Genomic DNA, 24,159 nt, shown 5'->3' with positions numbered 1-24,159 from the left:
CATGTCTTTGGTCTTCAAATACATTTTATAACCCAACAGGCAGTCACTATACATGAATCAAATACTACATGTGTAACCCCCAAGTATACTTTTCAGTTAGTCCCAGAAAAGGACAATAATAAGGACAGTAAAGCCACAATATTTCATAGTGTTAGCAACAGGGCTTTTAGAATTTGAGGAATAAATCATTAAAAAATAAGGTTAAAACAAAAAGTGACATGAAAGATATCCCACCCAGCACACATCAATGTAACTATAAATTGGAAAGGGGAGGGAAGTTACTTAAATAGCGGGGAAAAAAGCTCATGAGAAGTCTTTAAATCCCTATATTTCAGTAGTAAGTATTTTCTATTTTGTCTCATTATCCTTTGGAATATAAAACTAGGTCAAGTTAAAATAAAATTAGAAAAATTATTACCTGAGAATCATCTTCTGCATTTGAATGTCTCACACTTTGATTCACAGCCACATTACTGTCTCTCACATTTTCATCACTTTCAGTAACAGAAGGGAGACGGGACAGAGAATCAAATCCTTTTTTGAGGATAGATTGTGGAAAGTTGCTAAATAATAAAAGAAAACTCAAACACTTTAATTCATACATTTACTTTCAAAAAGAAAGTCTTCATAACTAACATGCTTAACATGATTTTGTCAAAGTAATTTGTGACTCCTTTATTTTGCAGCCTAGTAGGGCAGCACAATATCTATATATGCTTATCTTTCTGGCTTGGCACTACACATGTATCTATGCTCAAAAGACCTGAACTAGCCTGCCCTCTTAACTAATCCTCAAAAAAACAAACCCAAGTCAGCTGAGAAAAACTAGATGGTAATGCTAGAAGTAAATAAATTTCCATGTCCTCAAGAAAAAAAAAAAAATTCTAGATATATAATGTGGACCAGTTAAATGGGGGGGGGGAGGAAGTGTCAGAGTAATTTTTCCCTCAAAATGGGTCTCCATAGCTACCAGACAGCTAAAACACACGATAACCAAGGAAACCTGTCCAAGGTCTATTCTGGTTGTAGCAAAAGAAAGCTTTGTTGCTGACTTAGTGAAGGCAGAAGTAAAAACTGATGGAAATACAAATAACTCTGTGCTTGTTAAGGGAACTGGGAGAACAAGATCAAAACAATATTGCACACATGCCAATTAGACATAAATGTGTAATTGTGTTATTGCAGCAATAAAGAACAAAGAAAAATGTAAGGTGTTATCTAGCCCCCTTCCTAAGACTGAGATAATGAAATATCAAGATCTTTAGCAGTAAGGCAGTAACAATTATCTTGCCTTTGAGTGTTTCAAAATATTTTATTAGAATTAAAGCAAGAGTTTCAGTCCCAGTTGTGTATCTAATTCCCTTATCTTATTTAGGCAGCTATATTACTTTAATGAAATGCTAATACGTGCTATATATTTTTGGTTACTACCTGTTAATTAAATCACAAGAGATTAAATTAGCTCATTGTCATGGAAACTTAGCACATTAAACAATCTGTCCTTGACAAAATTCAGTAAGTTGACCATGAAGCAATCTATTAAAGATGAAAAAACTACATAAAATATGGTAACATGCAAATATGGGAACATCTTAATTATTACTCGCTCATTCTTTTAATTACCTATTAATGGATATTGCTTAGAGCATTTTATGTATGTCTACTCCTACTATTTGAAAACAAAAATTAAGTAATTTAATGTATTTTTAACCAACAAAATGCAACTGTATCAGCAAAACAATACACCCAGAATATTCCAAGTTAATTTCTTCCACTGAAAAACGCTGTTCAATAAAAAAAAAAAAAAAAAAATCAACCCAAACTGGTTTCTTATCAACCCATCCAATCATCATGATTAAAATACAGAAACTGCCATGTAATTTGCGCAGTTTACTTAGAGACTTACTTAGAAAAAGGTATACACACCTTAAAAATGATACAACACACATCCAACAGTTTACTAATTGTTGGACTCATTCTCAAGAAAATAAATATCCTCCAAAATAACATAAAACTTTTGGTGCTCACTTGGTATGTCATACATGCAATGCTTCTTATGTCAAGAGTTCAGTCAGAATAAAAGAGAGGATATTAATAATTCTAGCAGTTGTTGACAAAACATTCAACATCGTCACCTGGAGCCTGGCAGAAAAACATTATGCAGTGGGACACAGGAAAAAAATCCAAGGCCCTGATATAATTAATGATAATCCTTCTTTTCTTGTCAGCAAGTATTATGCTGAATATCCAATGCTGACTAAAAGTCATGTGTACAATGATTTCTGAAACTTCGTCTCTAAGACACCCTGTATTTATACAAGGGTTTATATATATATTTATACAAGGTTTATACATATTATACATATAATACACATTTTAAAATATTTTCAAGGGTTTAGACGACTTCCACTCTTTAACACAAGGCACTTATATAAAGGTGTATTTTGAGCATGAGCTTCCTCACCTGAACTCTCAGGTTTCTTGTAATAACTATAATGAACAGAGAACAGCCTGTTTTATTGATAAAAATTGCTCCATGCCAAATATGTGATGCCCATGAAAGTACTGACTGGCCAGTCAATGACTTCCTTGTTACGGGCAAGAACTGAAAGGGACCAGTAGTTTGAGGAAAAAATAGAAAGACATCAGAGAATATTCCTATTTCTGGCGGAAGCAATCTATTGAATATTCACTGGGCCTACTGAGTAGAGAAACTGGCAATGGTTTTGCCCAACAGAGCTCCCTGCCCTGATGTCAGATGCCCTAAGAAGTGTACATCCACCTAGGGGACTGTCCGTACAGGGTGTAACAAGTAGGAACATACTCCTCAGGTGTGTGCATGTCCACCTCGTAGTGGGCTTTCTCACAGGCATAGAGTCATAGAATCATAGAATAGTTAGGGCTGGAAAGGACCTTAAGATCATCTAGTTCCAACCCCCCTGCCATGGGCAGGGACACCTCACACTAAACCATGCCACCCAAGGCTCTGTCCAACCTGGCCTTGAACACTGCCAGGGATGGAACATTCACAAAATGCATGTAGATTAGCAGATCGTAAGGAACAGCATATAAAATTTATAGCACACCAACTTGCATCTCCAAAAGGTGCGTACAAATAGAAGAATCTGCATGCCTAAATAAGGTGAGCTTGCAACCCTCAGTGCCAAGAGAGCATATAATTGCATGTGTATGTCTCTGTGTGCATAACTAAAAATTCTTTGGATTAGTTATACAAAGGTGTTCAGAAGTTTGCATGTGTTTGTCAACATTTTGTAAGCATCTAGAATAGTGGTTTATCTGTTACATAAACGATACTGATCCTAAGTGTAGAGTTCAATGACTGATGATTAATTATGCAACATCAAGAAATCAATAGAGTGCTCTGATCCTAATTTGCTTTCAACTACATAATCTGACCAGTTTTAACCTGTGACAGAAGTAAACATAAGCCATGGCACTTTCACAGTCAAATGGAGGAACAGTACAAAGCTAATGCTGAAACTACACTGAATACTTACATGTGTGTGGGTAGTGTAATAACATTCAATTTGTAATTCAAAAATAGGCTAGCAATCTCAACATGTTCTTCAGGTTTCTTTACCACAGACACTGGAAAAAAGCAACTTGTTAAACATTTATTCCTAAGAAAATTTTAACACTAGAACTTTGACAAACAATTTCCACAGGGGATTCATCAAACCTAAATAATTCTCAAAATATAATAGCATACAATTGAATCAAAGAGAACAACCAAGGGTGGCTTTAGGTGACATATAATGAAAAAAAACTTGCTCAAAGCTCTGATCCTCAGCCTGCAGAGTGTTAAAGTATGCTTAACCTATGTAAGGTTATCCAACTTAGCTTAGAAAAACCATGGCAGTATACTGCTAATTTCCTGTTTATCTCATTACATATTGCTAGCATGTCTGCAAGACTTTCATACTCAAGGTATCTCATATCATGCATTTAATTCCATTGTGCAGTACAGACAAATCCTAGAACAAGTTTACCTCTAAAACTATGAGGTTTTGCAGCAGGACTAGTCACATACTTCAAATGTTTGAAAGGTGTTCAGAAGCTTTCATAGCTCTGCATGAGAGCTTCTGCATTGGTTTGATAACACTCCCTCTTCATTTTCTCAAGTAGAGTGCTTTCTAGCCTGAAATTAAGACACTTCTCAAAGTGTTTAGGAAATAACAGGGCTAAGGGGAAGTAATACAAAACTGGTAAAAGAAAAAAGAAAAAAACAACACCAAAATGAAACAAGTAATCCCTAAGGAAGTTCCATTGAAATTAAGGGATAAAACGATAAATATGGCCCTGGAAATTTAGATATTTGCAATAATTAAAGTGTTACTACACATTTATTTTGGAGGTTTAAGTAGACAAACCTCGGGGTTCAGATGACACAAGAGTTTCCTTTTTCTGACGGAAAAGCTTCCAATGAGGAACTTGTGGTGGTTGTAGTGGCGCTACCAGAGGACAGGACCTTGTTCTAGTGATCAGGACAGGATGGCTATATATGTGGGAAAGTCCATACTGCCTTAGTTTCTCTGAAGAATCAGCCTATGAAACATGAAAAAATAATCCAGCTGTGTCACACCTCCTTTCTCATCACATCTCTGACAGAAAAGAACAGTATGCACACAAAAGTATCTAACAGCTTGAGTAACAAACAAAACAAATATAGCTCACCTGACAAGGCTATCAAAAAACATTCTAATTAGAATTTGATATTCAGCAGAAAAAGTATAATTGAATACTCATACGTGTTTACATATATTTTACTTCTTATAGTAGATTCATCACTCTTTTCAACTTATTTATTTAATTGAATTCTTTTAGGTGCTACAGAAAACACACACGTGAAGCAGAATTACTATGTAAAACAACAGTGACAACACTTTGTTTTAAATAAACATATTTTAAAACTTTTTCTGAGGGAGAAAGTCTTACTTTATGCTGAATTTATAAAGTGGCAGAATTCTAAAAGCAACTGGTCTTTTAGATAACTTGTGAAATCTCCATAATGTGATATCACTTTGAACCAATACATCATTAAACTTTTTATCTGCTAACTTAGAGAACATATTAAAGGCACTGCAGTTGACCTGTATAACAAATCCCTTAGCAACAGACTTAAGAGCAATTTTAGATGTCGACATTGAGTGGTGCTCTTTGAATTAAAATCATAATGGTGTAGAGCTTAACATTTTTCATTACTGAAAGTTCTGTTACAAGATTTGTACATCCTTTGTATATTAAAAATACACCTCCTTTTACTTGCTAAATAAATCACACATAATTTAGTTCCTTAACATGCTCATCAGCAAGGCTTTGATTGCTCTTGCTCATTGTCAAATGTTCCTGAGGTTCTGCATTTATGAACTCTGCAGAGAAGGATGTAGATATAGTTGTGGTTGTCAGTTATTTGAAGGGAGAAGAACAAATTTAACACAGTAAGACTGCCCAGGGAAGTTATGGCTGCCCCATCCCTGGAAGTATTCAACACCAGGTTGGACGGAGCTTTGAGCAATCTGGTTTAGTGGAAGGTCTCCTTGATTGATGCAGGGGGATTGGAATGTTCTTTAAGGTCCCTTCCAACCTAAATTTTTCTATGATTCTATGAAGGTATAAAAGCAATGTAAAAGCCTCATTTGATCTCTGAATTTATAAAGATATATTACAGGAGCGGTGACTGCATACATACATATTCAAGCAACTTAAAAATGTAATTTAAAACATCTGAGATTAGAAAGGATTTTGAAGACTACCAATTAGGTGCCATAAACAAGAATTTGTCAGCTGCTGAGTAGGAGACATACCTGAGTGACTCAATTATGCATTTTTTCCATGTCATTTGAGCAAACTTAAGGCAATTAAGTTCAAGCCACATCAATCCAAGGACATATACAGTAGAAAACAAAGCTAAAAGGGATACTGCAGAAATTCGGGAGGGGAATTCTGGCACAACTGCAGTTAACGATACAATTTTCTAGAAATTTAGAGAACAATGATTATGCCAATGAATCCACTCTTTGAAACTTTAATTATTTCTCTCAACATAGTATATCTCAGCCCTCAAAGAAAGCTTGAAAATGAGATTTTTTAACCCATAAGAAACCCACTACACTTCTATATTTCATTTCTGTCAACTTCCATTTTTCTATCAGTCTTTACTAAAACACTGGTTTAGACACATAGATCCATCTACAATGCCTCTTTTTCAGTATTCTCTATAGCCTCACAGACTGAAGCCAAGTTTGAGACTCAAGGCAGGAAAGATATAACCTTACGTCACTGTTTCTAGTTTGCTGTCTGCTGACTAGCATTACTGTCTGAGACCTTAAATTTAAATAAATAAATAAACTAAATCACAGAGAAAGAGCTAGTCTTCAAAACAGCATAAAATACACAGCACAACTTGCAAAAAGAAAATAGTGCAAGAATTAAGAGCAGTAAAGCATAACACCTGCAAAATATTTCTGGAAATTTCTTTATTCTGTCAAGCCTAGTGGTTTCCTGAGGAGGCAGCTTAAATTTTAATGTTCTAATTATGGTAAATATGATTTAAATGCACAAAAAAACAAATCTAATTAATAATCAACTCAAGAAAGCCAGCTCTGGCATTATAAATAGCTTTCTGTAGAGTGTGAGTGACTAAGTGGAAATTTAAGCATTGTTTTTATCCCAGCTGCATGAAGTGCTGCACTCTCTCCAGCTGCTTTCATCAGCTACAACACTAATGACAGAAATGGATATAAACATGCTATTTCTTATAGAACAACACATGGGAAAGTGTGTATCAGAGAATTCATGTTTTTCAACTAACCCCTAAAATAATTAGTCTTTCCATTCAGAAGTATCTCATTATGATACATTTTTTAGTCCCCATCAAGATTCTCCCAAGAGACTTCAGCTCCTGGGATCCAGAGGAAAGTGGAGTAAAACTGAAAAAATGAGCAGACTGTGGTGGGAAAATGCAGAAAATGCACAATCAGAAGTACCAAAAATATAAATTTAACTGATAATCATTACCTAATAACTATTTCACTATATTGATTTTATTATTTTTGTTACAACATAGTTGCTACAAAATGAAACTCCCTGATACTAAAATAATGCTTTCCTGTCCTGAGAGCACAGACTCTTACCATCTGTTTTAACGAAAAAACATCCTTTTCAAACAAATGTAGTGGTATACAGCCAGCATACACGACCATTTCTGGCTGGGTTGGCACAGATGATTCTACAGAGAAAACATCAACAAGCTTTAGAACAGTATAAACAGTAAATAAATATTGCTATACCTCACCCTAACTTATTCTGCTCACTCTGCCTCTTCTTTGTTATTTTCTTTGTCTGACTATTATCTCATTCAAAACAAGAGCTCATTGTAGAGTACTTGTAAGAGAAGTCCTGGATGGCAAAACCACGCTGTTTTAACCCTTACCTATTTTCAACTATCAATGACTTTTTTAACTTTAACTTCTTTTACACAGATGAATAAGAAAAACTACAACTTGCAAATGCCACAGGTCAGACGTAGCTCTAACCACTGTCCTATTTTTCTTCAGATTTTAATAATACTAGATACTAGCATGAAGAACACAATACGCATCATCTGGGCAGATGAAAAAAAAACATACTGATTGGTCAATACTACCTATAGGCTTCACACCAGTGAAAGCAAAGTTTGATCTTACTAACAAAAGGATCAAAAGCCAGAGCCCTGGTCATTCCTAGCAATGGTTATGAAGAATAAGATTAGTTTGAGAATCAGAGCATTTGTTAACGAGGGTTATTGCTCTTACTTCTGTCAAGGAGATGGAATAATGGAGGTAATGTCAGCTGATTCTGAAAGCATGAGGGGGCGACTACATAGCTCTTACCCCACATGCCTTACAGAAGCTTGTTTTCCTGTAAATCTGCTACAAGCAAGGTATAAAAGCAGAGGCACATTCACTTGTTACTCCTAGAAATCTGTTGCACTGGGCAACTACGCAACCATCTCATACCTGTACTGTGGAAGAAGCTATTATTGATTCCCTAACGATGAAGAGAAATCAAGGCTGTCTGGGTGACAGCCAGCTCACTCATGCTGAAGGGAAATTAAAAGTCTAAAAAATTTATTAGTAGAAATATAGGTCTAAAGGTCAGCTCAAAAAGAAGGATATTTATTTTTCTTTATTGTTCCTTAGTAATCTAAGAAAGTATGTGAAGACAGGATCTCAGCACAGAGGTTGTGAAAAACAACACACCTGCTTTTCATTAGAATGTTTTGTCTTTGTTCCCTTCAGCTCCACCTCAAATATAGGACAATTACTTCCTACATTTACTAAGTATGCAGCTGGAAGCTGCTCTAAGAATAGGTATTTTCTGTGAAACTGAATAAAACAATGCTGCCTGCATAAAAAGAAAAAAGTGAAATGAAAATAAAAGGGCAAAGAAATGAAAGATAGGCAAGTGACTGGAAAATACAATTTATCAGATTTCAAACTGATTTATTTAGAAGGTATGCAATAGTTTTTTTTTCTTGAAAAAGTAAGCTATCTTTGCGTCTTAAATATTCTTCCAAAAATTCAATTAATTAAATATAATGTGGTGGTAGGTCGGTTTCTTTCCAGTGGATTCTTAGTATTTCCCACTGCACATTTGTGATTCCCCTGTTAATCACAGCTGTTGTGTTAGCTGTGGTTTTCAACTTATCCAAAAGCAAGGACATAAGCTAGGTTTGATCTCAGTCCCTGCTGACATGTCTGATCTGTTACAAATACATTAGTAGAAGCTACCATGTCCTACACATTACAGGACAGCATGCCACAAGGTATACCAATACCATTGCTTGTGAGAAGTATTTCTCAATTAAAAGCATTCCATCAAATACCAGGTGGAATGTAAAACTGCCATATTCAGTCCAGATGGGTTGTGAAATACTGCAGGGCAGACAATAAACATCAATGAACAAAATATTAGAGCATGCAAATGATTAACCAGGCACACCATATTCATTTTAATAATACTATTACAATACTAGAAAGATTTGATACATTATGCCAGTACCTTTTAAAAAATAATGTATTCTTTGATCCTTTTTTACTGTACAAAAAATGAGGAGGATGTAGGCTCATCAGCGCTATCTGTGTGGTGCTGTGGTTTAGATATGTGAGCAAAACAGTGTTGATAACATACAAGTGTGTCAGCTATTGCTAAGTAAAGCTCATAGAGCATGAAATCCTTCTGTTTCTCATTCTGCTACATCAGCAAGTATGCTGGGGACAGACAAAGGGTTCAGTCCTGACCCAAACTAGCAAAGGTGTATTCCATATCACAGCACATCATGCTTGGTATAGTAACTGGGGTGTTTTCTGCTCAGGAAGAGCCTGGGCACCAGTCACTTGTTTTGTACATTCTAAGATCATTATTATATTTTATTTTATTTCAATTATTAAACTGCTCTTATCTCAAACCACAGCTTTTATCTTTTTCTAGTTCTCCCCATCCTACCAGAGTGGAGTGAGGTGGGGTGGGGAGAGAGTGAGTGTCGGCATGGTACTTAGTTGTTGGCAGGGGTTAAGCCACAACAACAATGTAATGAATATAAAAGGTTTTGCCATTTTAGAAATAAAATATAAATGATATTAAAAGTAGTTAAAGACCTCTTCAGAAATTATTCAAATTTATCACAGAAAGAAGGCCTCACACTCAAAAGGTAGAGTGCAAACTTACAGTAGGGAGCTAAGCATGTTTATGGCGCTGGAAATTAAATACTTGTCAAGATACTTCCATTTAAAAAAAAAAAACACAAGGGCAGCAAAAGAAATAGAACAAAAGTTGTTGCATCAAGTAAAGTCATTGTTACAAAAATTCCCAAGACCAATTTAGAAAATTTTTACAACTACTGCTTCTGGAGTCTGACTTTAAACCTAGCCTTAGTTTCTGGTTCTACAGTCCCAGGCCATTCTCTGCAGACCATGTGTCTGAAAGCCTGCAAGCTTTTTCTTCAGTGGCTATAATCTCATAACAAAAATACATTTGAATTCAGTATTATTTCAAATTGTAGTTCTCCTTTCAAAAACAAATAAAAGCAAAGCCCTACGTTTTACTTCTTATAATTTGTTTGTAATTTTAGCTTCAAAAGAATAGGACTTACTTTCAGTTAAGGCCTGAAAAGAATATCTGGTTTCAGCAGACTGAAGTGATAACTTGTGCTTTTCTTTATCTCCATCTCTGATTTTCTTCTTTCCAATTTCTTTTTGTTCTGCTTTTTCTATTAAGCAAGACAAAGATTATTTTTCAGGTAAAAACTTTTGGCCAAGAACTAATGTCATTCAGTTAAAAAAAAAATAAATAATAATTCTTAAGAGGCAAAGGCAGATTTACTGAGAAGCACCCAGGAAGACTTTGGTCTCACCTTCTAGTTAGTGCACAACTTTCATGTCCCTACTACAATGTTTGCTACACCTGAATTCCTGGCACTGTGACAAATATTTTCTTCATGTTCTTGCTCCTGTGCATCAATGATTTCCAATAGAATCTAACACAGATGAGGCATAGGTCCCCAATAGACACAGAAGTCAGAACTTTCTTTCAAGCCTTAGAACTTAAGACTATAGGAAAATACATTTCTAATGAAAAAATCCCAAACATTATTAGAGCATCTGACAAGAGCTTACAAGCTCAGAGCTGGAGATTACAGAGCTGCATCATAACAGAATGCCTCCCTAATTCTTAGCTGTTCCAGTTACTAACAGAATTTCTAAGTCTTGGAGAAGGTTAAATTTACAAATATTTTTGGGAATAAATTACAGCAACCTGTTTGATGAATGACAGTGCTGTTCCCAGTGGCTGCATCCCTGTGTGTGTCCATTCCAAACTTTGAAACATCTACTACAATGATAGCAGGAATTCCTAAGAACAAAGAATACCCCCCCAGCCAGGTCTCTTCTAGAATTTTTATAACACTTTCAACATTAGAAATATTATTTGAGATTCAAAGTGAGAAAGGCAGGGATTTTTCTGAAAATCTAAGAACAGACATTTTACTATATTATTTGTACCTTCTAAAGAAATTAAATTGCATCTATACCTTGAAATTATAAACAGCAACTAATAAAACTCAGTCTCAAATATAATAACTGAAGAATAACATACTGGAACAAATAAGTTTCTAACCCTAAGTTTTTTTCATTTAAATGTAAATAGGATTAGCAGCTTTTGAATAAAATTGATACCTGTATCTAGTAGCATAAATAGCAAAGTTGCTAAAAATGAACATGCAGGTAGACATTAGAAAGTACTTGTCAGAACTCTCTGCAGGCAATCACACTTTGTAACAACCATTATGAAATGTATAATTTATTGATGGTCAGAGCAGTATGGCCTTGGGGAAGCTGCAACTTCTCAGATTGTTATTCCTCTGCAAAGAACCGGTCTTTAGAGAAATGTCAATGACATAGGGCTGAACAAATCTTTGCCATAAATTGAAGCTGTTTTCATAAAAGAGACTAGTACTGGTTCTAATAGATCTATATAGTTAAAACAAAAGCTTTTTGAATTTATACCATTGCAATGTATTTAATGAAACAACAACAAACCCACAGAGTTGCATGTGGCACAGCAAAGAAATACAAATTCAAAGCCAGAGGTTATGCTAATTTTATTTATGCTTGATCTACAAAGATAACACTACCTAAAATTACAAACCTTTGCCAATTTTATCAGCTTTCCCTGCTTTCTCAGGCTTCTCTGACTGCTTGTTGGCAGATGAAACTTCATTTTTTAACTCTGAGACTTCGGTCTCTTTACATTTTGTATCTGACTGAGGAGTATCAAGTACGGGAGCTTTTTTATTTGGCAACTTGAATTCTGGCAAAACCTCTTTCAAAAAGCCCCAGACTTTGTCCAAGTATTCAAGCCTTAAAAGTAAACAAAAACAAACAAAAAACCCAAACACATGTATATGTCAATGATAATGATATTTGCAGTAAGAGTGATTTTTATTTAGACAGCACTATACTACAACTAACAGTCCAACTCTTAGAAAAGTTTTAGTAAATAAAACTCTTGCCTGGTTTTGTATATCAGTGAATTTCCTGAGACAGATTATGGACAGACTCATAAAGAAAGAAATGGTTGTTAAGGAAGCATGTACAGAAAGCATCCTTTGTAAAGCTTTTTAGAAGATAAAAGTTGCGGTAGGGAAATTTGCAGACCATCTTGCAACTACACCATGAAGCAACTTCATTCTGGCTCTGTACATTAAAAACCTTCTCAAAGGTACTTCCAAACTAGGTTTTACTAACTATTTCAGCATAGGTAGTTCCACACCTCTTCCACTCATTCCACCAGCTACAGCAATATTTTTTTTCATATGACATGACAGTTGCAGCCATACTGGTTCTCCACAGAAACCCACAGATTCCAGAAATAATCTAAAACTGAATGAATTGTTCAGAGCCATGAATAAGCTTCATTCAAGCTAACTGAATGCAACTTTTTTTTTTTTTAGTAAAATAATTGATTGTACAATGAGCTAATGCCATCTTATACTATGCTTGCAAAGACTCCATGGTATTCACATTTTCTTACTCCAGAATATATTTTCAGTAAGAGCCAGAGTTGTGAATACTGATTTCTGCTGTTGCCACTGTAAAACTAACTACATAAAAAGAACAAAATTTAGGTTACATTACTTTAGTCCACAGGCTACATACATAGTACTGGAAGACACAAATATATTAAAACCCCCTAAACTGCAAGCATGGCCTGGGACATAAAAATTGCTGAACTAAGGACTAAAATAGCCTTTGACTGCATTTATTTAATACTGAACTATATAAATAAGCAATTATAACTAAGTAAATAATATACAGACCCAAACTATTTGTTATCTATGTATTCACTAGAATGTATACATCAAAAGGCAAAAAAACATTATTTGAAAAAAAATGTCTAAAGATTTAGTGCCTGCAACTCAGTCATTCCTACAGTAAAAAGAATATCAAGCTGGAAAATTAGAATGTCTGTTCACAAAACAGACTTAAAACACACAGGAAACAACAAAAATATTATAGGTTGGAAATAATTTTTGATTTGAAATAAATTGGAAAGATGATATATGTTTAAAAGGTGAAATACCATCCTAGCTGAAGTTGACTACTTACAAATCTAGGAAGTATACTTTCTATAGCACATTCATATATACAGTTATTATTATTACTGGCAAACATTTTGTATCTGTGTACTAGATGAAACAGATTCCTCTAAACCTGTTTTCACCACAGTGTTTAATATTAGTTATATTAATTTTATAAAGAATAGGCATCAGCTTTTCATGATAAATAGCTTTACATGCAACTGTATGACCTACAAAGAAAAACACAACAAAATTACATTCCTTGAAGGCACATTTATCAAGTGCCAGAATTGAAAACCATATACTTGCTAAAATTGATTCTGAAGGATGTTTACGGCTTAGCTTTATTTTTCATAATGCCACATAGACTTAAATATTAAACTACTAATATGTAATTATTTAATAGAAGAACTTACTGGAGAGGAATAACTTCTGGTAACCATCCAGTCAGTGTATGTAGAACTGTAAATTCCTCCATCTCTCTATCTGCAGTTTCACATATACTATAAGAGAAAGCAGACATTACACAAAATTATAACCAACTCTCAGTAAACTCTGTATTGCTTTCTGTAGGAGCAAAACCACACACAAACAGAATAGCCTGTTGAAAAACAAGTCCTTACTTGCAATTTTAGTTTTCAGTTTTCCAAACCACTGCTGACTACTAGCCTATAAAGTCAAAAATTACTTCATCAGTATATTGGTACAATGGAATAGTTTCAAAATTGTTAGCAAGCATACTGTGTACACTTGCACACAGTAAAGCCTCTTTCTGCAGGGTTGGAGATGTGGGTTTGAAATCCCTCATGCTAGAAGGGTGATATGAATCTAGAACTTCCATTTCTTGATCAGCTGCTCTAACTCCCAGGTTATTATGCATAAGTAGGCTGTATTTCCAGTGTAGCAAAGTCCACTCTTTCAAACTGATAGTCTCTCCTACTCTCTGGAGAGATCTCTGTCTGTAGATCCTAATAGGACCAAGGCTAAACATGCCAGCACTTGGCCATGACTAACCCTTGTGCTCTGAAGAAATTCAGCATTTCAAACACGTTTCCTGACAGGCAGCTCTAGGCAACTCCTTAGCCTGTGTAGATGTACTTTAGATCACTCTTCTTACAAACATAAATCGATATAAGCAGAACATGGAAGCCTGACTACCCAGATCAGAGTTTTGAATTCTTTTCTGAAGCTTAGTCATTTTAACACCTGGTGTTTATTCTCCAGCTCATAGAAACATGTGGCCATAATTGTCAACCACTGCATCATGAGCCAGCTTCTACTTTCCAGGTCAGATTTAAGGAAATGGATCACCGTGTACAGCCCACAACAGAAGAACTGTAACAGCAGCAGCTTACAAATACTCTAATTTTAGTACTGGTAAAAGCTGATAAAACTTCATTAAAACTTCTTTCCATTTGGCAGAAAACCACATGTGATGCTTTTCAGGAATAATGGCAAACAGATAAAGCAAACAGTACTTCAGCTTCTTTGCAAAGTTTTCTGTGCATAAATTTACGAACACATCTAAAAAAAGGAAAGAGTGCACCTTCTGTAGTTACAGGGGATTTTGATTTACTGATTCCTGGTGTGAGCCTCCAGAAAAGTGTATAGGTGTCATTACAAAATTTTTTAGCAAAATATATTTCCCATGTATACTAAAACAACTTACTTTTTTGCAAATTTCATGTGACTTCACAAACCAAAAGTGAGATGACGAAACATACCTAGTATTGGCCAGCTTAATGATAGCTTTGGACAGCAACATTGGCCAAAGTTCAATTTCATAGGTTGTAGCTGGTAGTAACAAATTATTCTCTTCATTGAAAGGCATAGTGTCATCCACAATGATTTTTCTCCAGCACCCCTATGATAGAGGAAGGAGGAGGAAAGAAGAAAGAAAACCCTGAGTTTGTGGGTTGGAAACCAAATATGTGGGTAAGAGAACTTTTAAGTTTCCCAAGAACCTGATTCTACTGTAATCTGACTTACATTACAGAAGGCTTTAAAAGTTTTCATATATCTGAGAAGCACGGAAACCATATTCTATCTTATTTAAGAGATTAATTAATTTATTCAGAGATTAATTTAATTGTATCTATTTCCAAATATATTTCCTTTCATATGTGTAGTCCATCACGTGCAAGCATTCAGTGCTGTTTATTCACCTACCATGACAGATACCCAAGAAAAAGTGATGGATGAAAAAAAGGCATAACTAAGATACCAGCTTTGCAAATGCCTCTTTAAGTCTTAGTCTAGAAAACACTTGTTATACAAGCAGTCCCTCTTGTTTCCCAAGAACTGCTTGGGAATGCTGGCTGCAGTGGTTACTGTCCTGGAAAGCAGTAAGATTGTATCTTATAAAACATTACAGGAGAAAACACAAAATGACCAAATGTAATCAATACTCATATTTCCAGGATAAGAAACAGGTAAGAAATGATAGTGGTGTTCTCAAGATCAGTTACTTCATTACTTGGTTTAACTAGTATCCCACACAATAATCTTGCCTACCATTCTCCAAAAAAGTCTCTGTCCTACTGATCAATTCATAATACAGAAGCTAAGGAATTAGTGGGACAACATCAAGTACTTCTGTTAATTCACACAGAAAATGACAAAGAATGACCAATAACTCAAATGTTCACCTTACATTATCAGAAAGGGTAAAATTACTGTTGTTTGTAACCGTAACTGTGCCTTCAAGGTGAAATGCCCATCCATTACCTCTATATGAGTTCTATAGGTTTCAGAAGAAAACAAATTTAGGCCATATGGCAAAGACACTCAAAATGCAAAAGAAAGGTTGATTTTTTTTTTAGGGTGAAAACTATTTCCTGACAGCCAAAACTAAATTTTTAAGATTTCCCAAGTTTGCAGAGAACCCAGTAAGGGAAATGATCACATATTTATCTCTTTCAGTAACAGCTAAAGTTTAATAGAGACTAGTACAAGTTGAAAAGGAAAAGATTGAGGAGATATTTGGTTTTCTGTAGCTCAGGACATCTTTTGATTCAGAGTAGTAATTCTGTGCATGTAATTCTGAAAAAGCAATACTGTTTTTTTATATGTAGTGTCAATTGCTTGCTTTTTATACTTAATAAATAATACAGTCCATATCACAATTATTTTGCACCAGTAATAACCCTTTTACAGCATTTTGGTATTAACTCTAAAAAAAATTACACTAGTTTAAGGAAATAAGACACCAAGAGAAAGAAAAATATGAGGGGCAGAAGTTTTCTGGTTAGAAAAATCTGTAGATAAGAAAAAGTGCAAATAAAGGAACAAATTCAAGTAGGATGTGGGGTAGAACTGAAAGAATTTCATGCCAATTATGTGAAAAACTATCCAAGGTTTGATCTGGTGGACAACAATCCCCTCAGGACTCACTACTGCATTTTACTGAAATCAATTCATTAGTCTTCCACTGTGCTTTCTCACCCTTTTCATTTAATTTTTCACTTTATCCTGTGAAATCTGTTTCTCCTCTATCTCTACTGATATTTGACTTCTCTCATTTGCACATTTTCTTTAATCTCCCATCATCTGACCTTCTTTTTCCCCCTGTTGTTCTTTCTGTGAAGTACTGATGTACAGCCAAAGCAAAAGAAATGAAATAAACTCAAAGGACCAAATCAAAACACAAACAAAGCCAAAGTGACAAAGAAACAAAAAAAAAACCCACCCTGATAATGCTTACAGAGACTTTGAAATGCAGTCTTTTACCATGTAAATATGCAACCTCTGCACCATTAAATTCACACATAGAACAATGTCCTCTGCTGAGGAACCCAGTGCAGTTACGACAGTAACATAATTTCTGCCTTCTAAAACTCAGGCAACTCTTAGTCCATATATGAATGTAAGTTATTCTGTATGTAGAGGCAGTAGTAAGGGATGAGGAAAGCACAGGCATGTAAATCATTTAAGTGCTCCCCCTAACAGAAAAATTAAGAGATTCTTCAGTTTTAACTACTTTCCCATTCCTTCCTCAGTTCTGGATAGCTGACATAAATCAATAGCTAACTGCATAAAACTTCCTTTTAAAATATCATTTTTGATCTATACCGTATTAGAACTGCAAGTTTTCCTTAATACATATACATGCTGTAGGATTATTTAAAAATAAAACTAATATGCTCAGGGTTTTGTTCTCTCTCAAGAGACACGTATCAACCTGCAATGTTCGTAAGTGCAGCCATTCAAAAGCTCTCCCCAGTTTTATTTGCATTTATGTTCATTCCAAGAGATGGACAGATTTATAAACAATTGAACAGGGGGATGGAGAAGTAAATGAAATCCCTCCTCACTTTTATTCACATGAAGTTTTTGTAATATAACCACTATTTTTCTGGCAGAAAAATAGAATATGAGCAATTTTCCAAGGGTCATGGAAATGTTTGAATAATTATTTTGTATTTATAGCTGTAGAGATTTCTGAGAGAACTCTGCACTGAGGTGTTTCTAAGTGATGTGCTATATGCAACTGCAAGGCTCTCTCCACACCTCCAATATGAAAGAAACTTGGCCAGATTATCCACCTGAGGCACCAACCTGCTGTCCCTCTTGAGGAACATCTCCTGCTGCATGTGAAGCAAGTTCCTTTATTTTGAAGTTTTAAAAAACTTGTGAGATGGAAAGCTTGTGTCCTCTCCTTTTGTAGAGGAACACTAACTAACTCAAATAATTGTAAACTGGAAACTTGCCACAAAGAGCATTAGGAAAACAAAATCTCCTCTCTCTTCACCAAGTTATATACGTATTCTCTTCCTCTCCTCCTGCATATATTGTCTCCTTTTGTTATGCATTTAAGAGTGCTGTCCTTGAGTATTCTGACTTGCACTCTTACATTCCATCTTCCAAATAACTTCCATTAACCACATCAGCGCTTTTCACAAATACCACCCTCACAAAACCTTTTTCTCCTTATTTTTAAGAGTTCAATTCTCATACTTACTATTCCTCTTTGACTGCTTCCTATGGGCTGAGAACACCTTTGCAAGAGACCTCTATTTCCTGGTTTTTACCATGGCTTAAAACCAAAAAAACACCTCCAGGCTTTTTTCCCCATTTTTTTTTAATTACTCCACCACATTTTAAAGATACCCATTCAGGTAGCACACACATTCGGCGCTTAGTACTGTCATAATATTTTGAGACACAGAGTACAAAAAAAACCCAAACAAAACAACAAAAAGGTATAAGAAAGAAATAAAAGAAAGAAAATATCTGTAAGTGTGATAAATCAAAAACAGTTTAAATTTGATTGTAAGAAGATGTGATATTGTTGTGGTTTAAACCCTAGCCAGACAGCTTGTTCACTCACTCCCAGTGAGTGGTGCCGGGCTGAGAGCAATCGAGGCCCCCCCCCGGGGCTCTCTTCTTCCCCGCTCCTGGAGGAACAGGGAGGAGGATCGAAAGAGTGCAACTCCCACGGGTTGAGACAAGAACAGTCCAGCAACCAATGTACAACACAAATCACCACCGCCACCACCAAGGGCAACAATGATAAGAGAAAATAACAAGGGAAGAGAATACAATACCACCGGCCAAGAAACGAGTCCCACCCGGAAGCCCGTGTCCTTCCAGGTAACTCCCAGTTAACCCCACCCCGGGCATGACATGCTGCAATATGGAATACCTCCCTGGCTAGCCTGGGTCAGGCGCCCCATCTCTGCTTCCTCACGGCTTCCCCTCCTCCCTGGCAGAGCATGAGCCTCACAAAGTCCTCAGTCAGGGTAAACATCACTTAGCAACAACCGAAAACATCGGTATCACCAGCACTGTTCCCAGGCTGGAAGTCAAAACACAGCACTGCACCAGCTACCACGAAGGAGAAACATGACTGCTACTGCTGAACCCAGGACAGATATGAAAATCAAACTCTGTAAAAACAGGATGAAAGCACCACATGCAGCTCAACAAAACTACAAATGGTGAAAATTAATCACTTAAATCGACATTGTTTTAACCACTCTCTATGTGATACAGAATGAACCAATTATTTTCTTTAAAATGTACTGAAATGTGCTTTGGGCTAAAGAATGACATTGAAAATTGCTGTTTGACACACACACGAAAAAAGTCACAGGTATCAGAAAAGTTGTTCCAATAGTTTGAACATATGCAACACTAGCAACTGCCATTATTGGATCCTCTTTCTGCAATGCAATAAGCAAATGAACTCAAATGCAGTATTTTGTTGCAATGAAGAAAAAAAAAAAAAATCTCCTAATAATCAGCAAAATTTTACATCATCTACAAAAAAAGAATATCGCCTTTTCAAGAAAAACTCTGTTTTATCAAGTTCTGAGTTGTACAAAAACCACATGAACTTAAAAGGCATTTTTACTAACATTCAGCAACAATTTGTCAACACTTCTATTCCTAAAAAACCTGAAAAACTATATCCATTCAATAATAATAAACACTTACCCTAAGCATTGTACTCACCATCCAATAAAGTCTCACTACATATTTTCCATAGTTATTATACAGTGGCATGTGTCCCTTGGTAGCTTTACATAATGCATAAATGTGTTCCCATGGTTTCCAAAAAAGTGTGGATGTTCCATTAGTTAGGGTCTTTTCATTATATATCCTCCAGACTACATAAATTTCACTTACAATCCATCTCATCAGCTGAAAAAAGACACAAATAGCAAAAAAAGTTTCTTAGCTAACATCTGTTAGAAAAAATAAAATCAAGTCACATTATAATGATCCAAAAATAGAAAAGATTCTGTTTCAAATTAATCAATTATATTAAAGTATAGCTATGGTTTCATGCAAAAATTAATTTCACTGGTAAACCCTTTATTAAAACCACTATAATATCTACCCGCAATAACACAAAACTTCATGAAACCAAGGAAAAGAACAATATCAATTATGCTGTTCATCATTTACCAAAGGAAAGCGAGGACATATGATTTCAAAACAAATTATGTTACAGGAGCTCTGAACTGTCACTTGTTTAACTGTTTATTACTAGATATAGATACCAAAAATCAGTATTGGCTTTAATACTTGTTATTTGTACTCAGTAAGAAACAATTCTAAATCATTAGAAGTATTTAGTAGTTTAAAAAAAAAAAATAAATAGAAGCTTTAACTAATCATGCTTTAGCACGTGTTTTTCTAACATGCAAATTTCTGATGTGTGCTATAGTTTCAGAAGTATTACCAGACTGTTACAGTGATTTATTCAAACAAGAATGAGAATAAGCTTTTACAAGAATCTTTCCTTATAACTAATTAGTGGTTCTGTGGACAGCAAAATTTACATCCTCTATTGCTTGATGGCTGCCTCCCATACAGTTTGTCTGGTGCTGAATTTTGAATTCAATTTGAATGAAATAGAAATTATGAAGAACTACTATATCACGAAGGCATTCAGAAGCCTTGGTTCGATCTATTTTCTATTTTTCCCTGATCTATAGGAATTCAGTAAACATGTATTCAACTCTGGAGAGAAGGAAAAGATTGGCTAGGTGACAGACATTTGCACATACATGCAGGCACACCAAGAACATGACCAGGAAAGCTTGAATGAAAAGCATAAAAGATACATTAGAAAGGATGCATTTGCTCTAGGAAGGGAGGAAGGAAGGAAAGGAAGGAAAGGAAGGAAAGGAAGGAAAGGAAGGAAAGGAAGGAAAGGAAGGAAAGGAAGGAAAGGAAGGAAAGGAAGGAAAGGAAGGAAAGGAAGGGAGGGGGAGAGGAAGGGGGAAAGGAAGGGAGGGGAGGGGAAGGGAGGGGAGGGGAGGGGAGGGGAAGGGAGAAGGAAAGAGGGGAGGAGAGGAGAGGAGAGGAGAGGAGAGGAGAGGAGAGGAGAGGAGAGGAGAGGAGAGGAGAGGAGAGGAGAGGAGAGGAGAGGAGAGGAGAGGAGAGGAGAGGGAAAAGAAAGGGGGAAAAGAAAGAGGGAAAAGAAAGAGGGAAAAGAAAGAGGGAAAAGAAAGAGGGAAAAGAAAGAGGGAAAAGAAAGAGGGAAAAGAAAGAGGGAAAAGAAAGAGGGAAAAGAAAGAGAAGGAAAAGGGAAGGGGAAGGGAAAAGAGAAAGGAAAACCAAAACCAAAAAAAATCCCACCCCACATTTTTGTAAAATCCCTTACCATCCTTGATATAATTTTCAAATTCTGAAAAAGGTAAACAGTAATTATACAAATCCACATGATTCTTTACCATTTTATTCCTATCATTCTTTTTTTTTGGACACAACTTGTTTCTTGATGTAGAAATTTGGAGTAAAATTCAAAAAGTTAAAAAAATGAAAATGAAAGAATTTTTTTTTTAAGAGGGACATAAATGTATTTCTACCTACCTCACTACAAAATATATGCTCATTTTCTGAAAGAAGGTCAAATGAGGCTTCATTTTTGACAATCACAGGTATCTAGGAGAAAGTAAATTAGTTAATTCCAGAGCTAAATTATCTGAAAAAAATTAAATAAACACTAATGTTTACCAGTAGTGACATTCAAATGTTAGACATTCAACAAATATTTATTAGACATTTGCAAACTAAAGGGCATCGATTTTCAAATCTTGTCATTGCTCTATTATTTCTTTATAAAAATATTTTAAAATGTAAATGTTCAGAATTAAAAAAAAAAAAAATAATTCATTATTCTTACCAGGAAATTAAAAAAAATAACAAATGAAATAATTACATAAGTAAATTGAGATTTCTCCAATTTATTCACAATATTTGCAGGTCTGTATTTAAATCATGACCATAACACTGTCTCATACATTGAGATTTCCTTGGCCCCCCACCAAGACTCAAAGGTACTTGTTTGCTCATGGTCAGCTCGATAAAGGTATTGTCAGTATGAACACAGTCTTTATCAAACCTTTGACTGTATTACATATTTTTGGTGACATTACTTGTTCATTCAGTCCATTTTCTTTTTTATGCACCTTAGAAATAACATACTAGGATTGTAGTTTATTGAACTAAATATAGCTGTACATCTCATCCCTTATTGGTGATCATTTCTTGATTCTCTGCTTACCACACTAAATAAACTTGTTTATGCTTTCTTTTATGGTTATTAACAGATTAGGTAGCAACATGCATCATCTTAATAGCCTTTCATCACTTGACCTTTACGTTAATCTTTAACAACTTAAAAATTTCTACTAATCATAGCTTCCTGATTCAAAATATACTAGACCAAAACAAGCATCAAAATTTCAATCAGGTCTTAAAGAAAGCAAATGCTTTCTTCATAGTGCTATAGATTTTAAAAGCTATTTTTAATGCAGATACACATTTCCATGGTTTTCTGGGCTGCCAGCTGTGTTGTCCTCATCCTTCAGATACCTCTACTCAGTTTATGCATTTTGGCAGCATTTCTCATCCAACCTTCTGGTCTTGTCAATTACTCCCCTGACCTCCTCTCCTTCCTCTATTAAAATTAAACTTAGACCTGTTTAGTGTCTAGTTAATAACAAATGGAACTGACAAGCTGACAAAATGAAAACTGACAAGCCTAAAAAATTTGAAAGGATGGTCAAAGTGCTTTAAAATTTTAAGCATTTAGTCTGAAGTAAAAATGCTTTAAAACTTAGATTAGCAACAGCATTGAACACTAACCTTTGAAATGGTAGGCTGTTTATTTTCTTTGCATTTTAAAAATAAACTGAATAAGAGCTTTTCATCATTTTAAAATGTTATGGTTACCTTCCAGACAAGTACTGTCAAAGATGTGGACAAGCTCTGTATGCAGACTGGCAAAATGCAATAGATGAAGTAAGAAAAAAATACTATACTTCTGGTATAGCTAATTCATGGTTAGAAGATAGCTATTTACCTCAGATACCTGCTCAATAGAAGCCTTAATTTGGAAGAAACAGAACTTGTCATGGAGTCAAGAAGCAGAGGAGGCTTGGAAGGTTACCCTACAGTAATGTTTTGCACCAGGAAGTGCTGGCCCATTGTCATCCCAGTAAGAAAGGCACTCAGACTCCATACAGTGTCATTTAAAATGCTGTTATTAGAGCTAACTATAAGGCAAGAGATTAGTACAGATAACGTTAGGTCCTTTTAGACACTGGGAACCCAAGTTGTGCAGCATCAAACAGGCCTCTCATCCAGCATTCTGTGCAGATCTCACCCATGGAAAAGGTTACCCCATTTTGGTATTACTGAGCTATGATAGGATTTGAGCTGTTACAAGACATTCTTACAATAAAATATCTCTGTTCATCACTTCTACTATAAAACACAAAGAATGTTCACCGAAGAACTTGCAATTAGATAAAGGCAAGGAGATGCAGGTGGTGTAACCGCCAGTAAGAAGTGGGAGCTGCCTGCTGGCTCCTCCCTTGAGCTCCCTGAGTTTATCCAGCAACCACGGATTTCACCCAGCACCATGCAGGTCTCAGGGCCAAGCTGTATATGCAGTATGGGTTGACTGTTACATGGGTCAGCGACTCTTATGTGTACAGTGGTCTCCTGGACAGGATGACTATGCATGATCAAGTGGGTTTTATCTATTGAAATAATTTCCTCTATCAGTTTTCCTCTGCTTGTGATATAGCTAGGCAAGCATAATTTTTTCATTACAACTTTGCTTGTTTCTTACCTTATGTGCTAAAAACTCATGCGGACGTTTCCATGAATGTACTTTTAAAGATGCTGGCAACTCTATTTTCCCTTCAGGATCCTCAAAGAAATGCTACATAAAATAGGCATGAACAAAATGGAACATATTTCATTAATTACAGTATTGTATCTTCCACAAGATTGAAAATAATATATTGCTCACATGATAATTCACTGAAGGGAAAAAAATAGTACTAATGGAACTAATAGTATCTATAACTGAACTAAAAACAGTGCAATGCCCAAAATGAAGATTCAGTACAAAAGCTGCTTGTATTGTTCTGAAAAGTCCATGTGATCTGCACTGTCTAAATAGATCTATATGAAATGTTTTCTTTCTTTTACACCTTTCAGAAAAACCTCCCAAAAAAACTATTTAAGCTTTTAAGTCAGGCACTCTTGTACAG

General features: G+C 35.4%; 1 protein-coding gene across 3 annotated transcripts in view; it reads right to left on the bottom strand.

Moving 5' to 3' along the window:
- ADGB (androglobin) overlaps positions 1–24,159 on the bottom strand; it is a 114,090-nt gene that overhangs the window by 72,219 nt on the left and 17,712 nt on the right. For all 3 annotated transcript variants that reach the window (XM_061471485.1, XM_061471484.1, XM_061471486.1), the window contains exons 3-13: positions 23,733–23,825; positions 21,464–21,535; positions 19,595–19,783; positions 14,863–15,002; positions 13,555–13,641; positions 11,707–11,918; positions 10,154–10,270; positions 7,155–7,249; positions 4,392–4,566; positions 3,519–3,609; positions 419–563 (exon numbers count right to left, since the gene is read on the bottom strand). In XM_061471485.1, coding sequence (XP_061327469.1) covers positions 419–563; positions 3,519–3,609; positions 4,392–4,566; positions 7,155–7,249; positions 10,154–10,270; positions 11,707–11,918; positions 13,555–13,641; positions 14,863–15,002; positions 19,595–19,783; positions 21,464–21,535; positions 23,733–23,825 — 1,416 coding nt within the window. The remainder of the gene's footprint in view (positions 1–418; positions 564–3,518; positions 3,610–4,391; positions 4,567–7,154; positions 7,250–10,153; positions 10,271–11,706; positions 11,919–13,554; positions 13,642–14,862; positions 15,003–19,594; positions 19,784–21,463; positions 21,536–23,732; positions 23,826–24,159) is intronic.

This window comes from Pezoporus flaviventris, unplaced genomic scaffold (genome assembly GCF_033815535.1).
Source record: "Pezoporus flaviventris isolate CSIRO_AGI_PZ_B2104156 unplaced genomic scaffold, CSIRO_AGI_Pfla_v1 ptg000066l, whole genome shotgun sequence".
Taxonomy (NCBI): Eukaryota; Metazoa; Chordata; class Aves; order Psittaciformes; family Psittacidae; genus Pezoporus; species Pezoporus flaviventris.
Note: the sequence above shows the minus strand (reverse complement) of the source record. Positions and strands in the feature narration are given on the sequence as shown.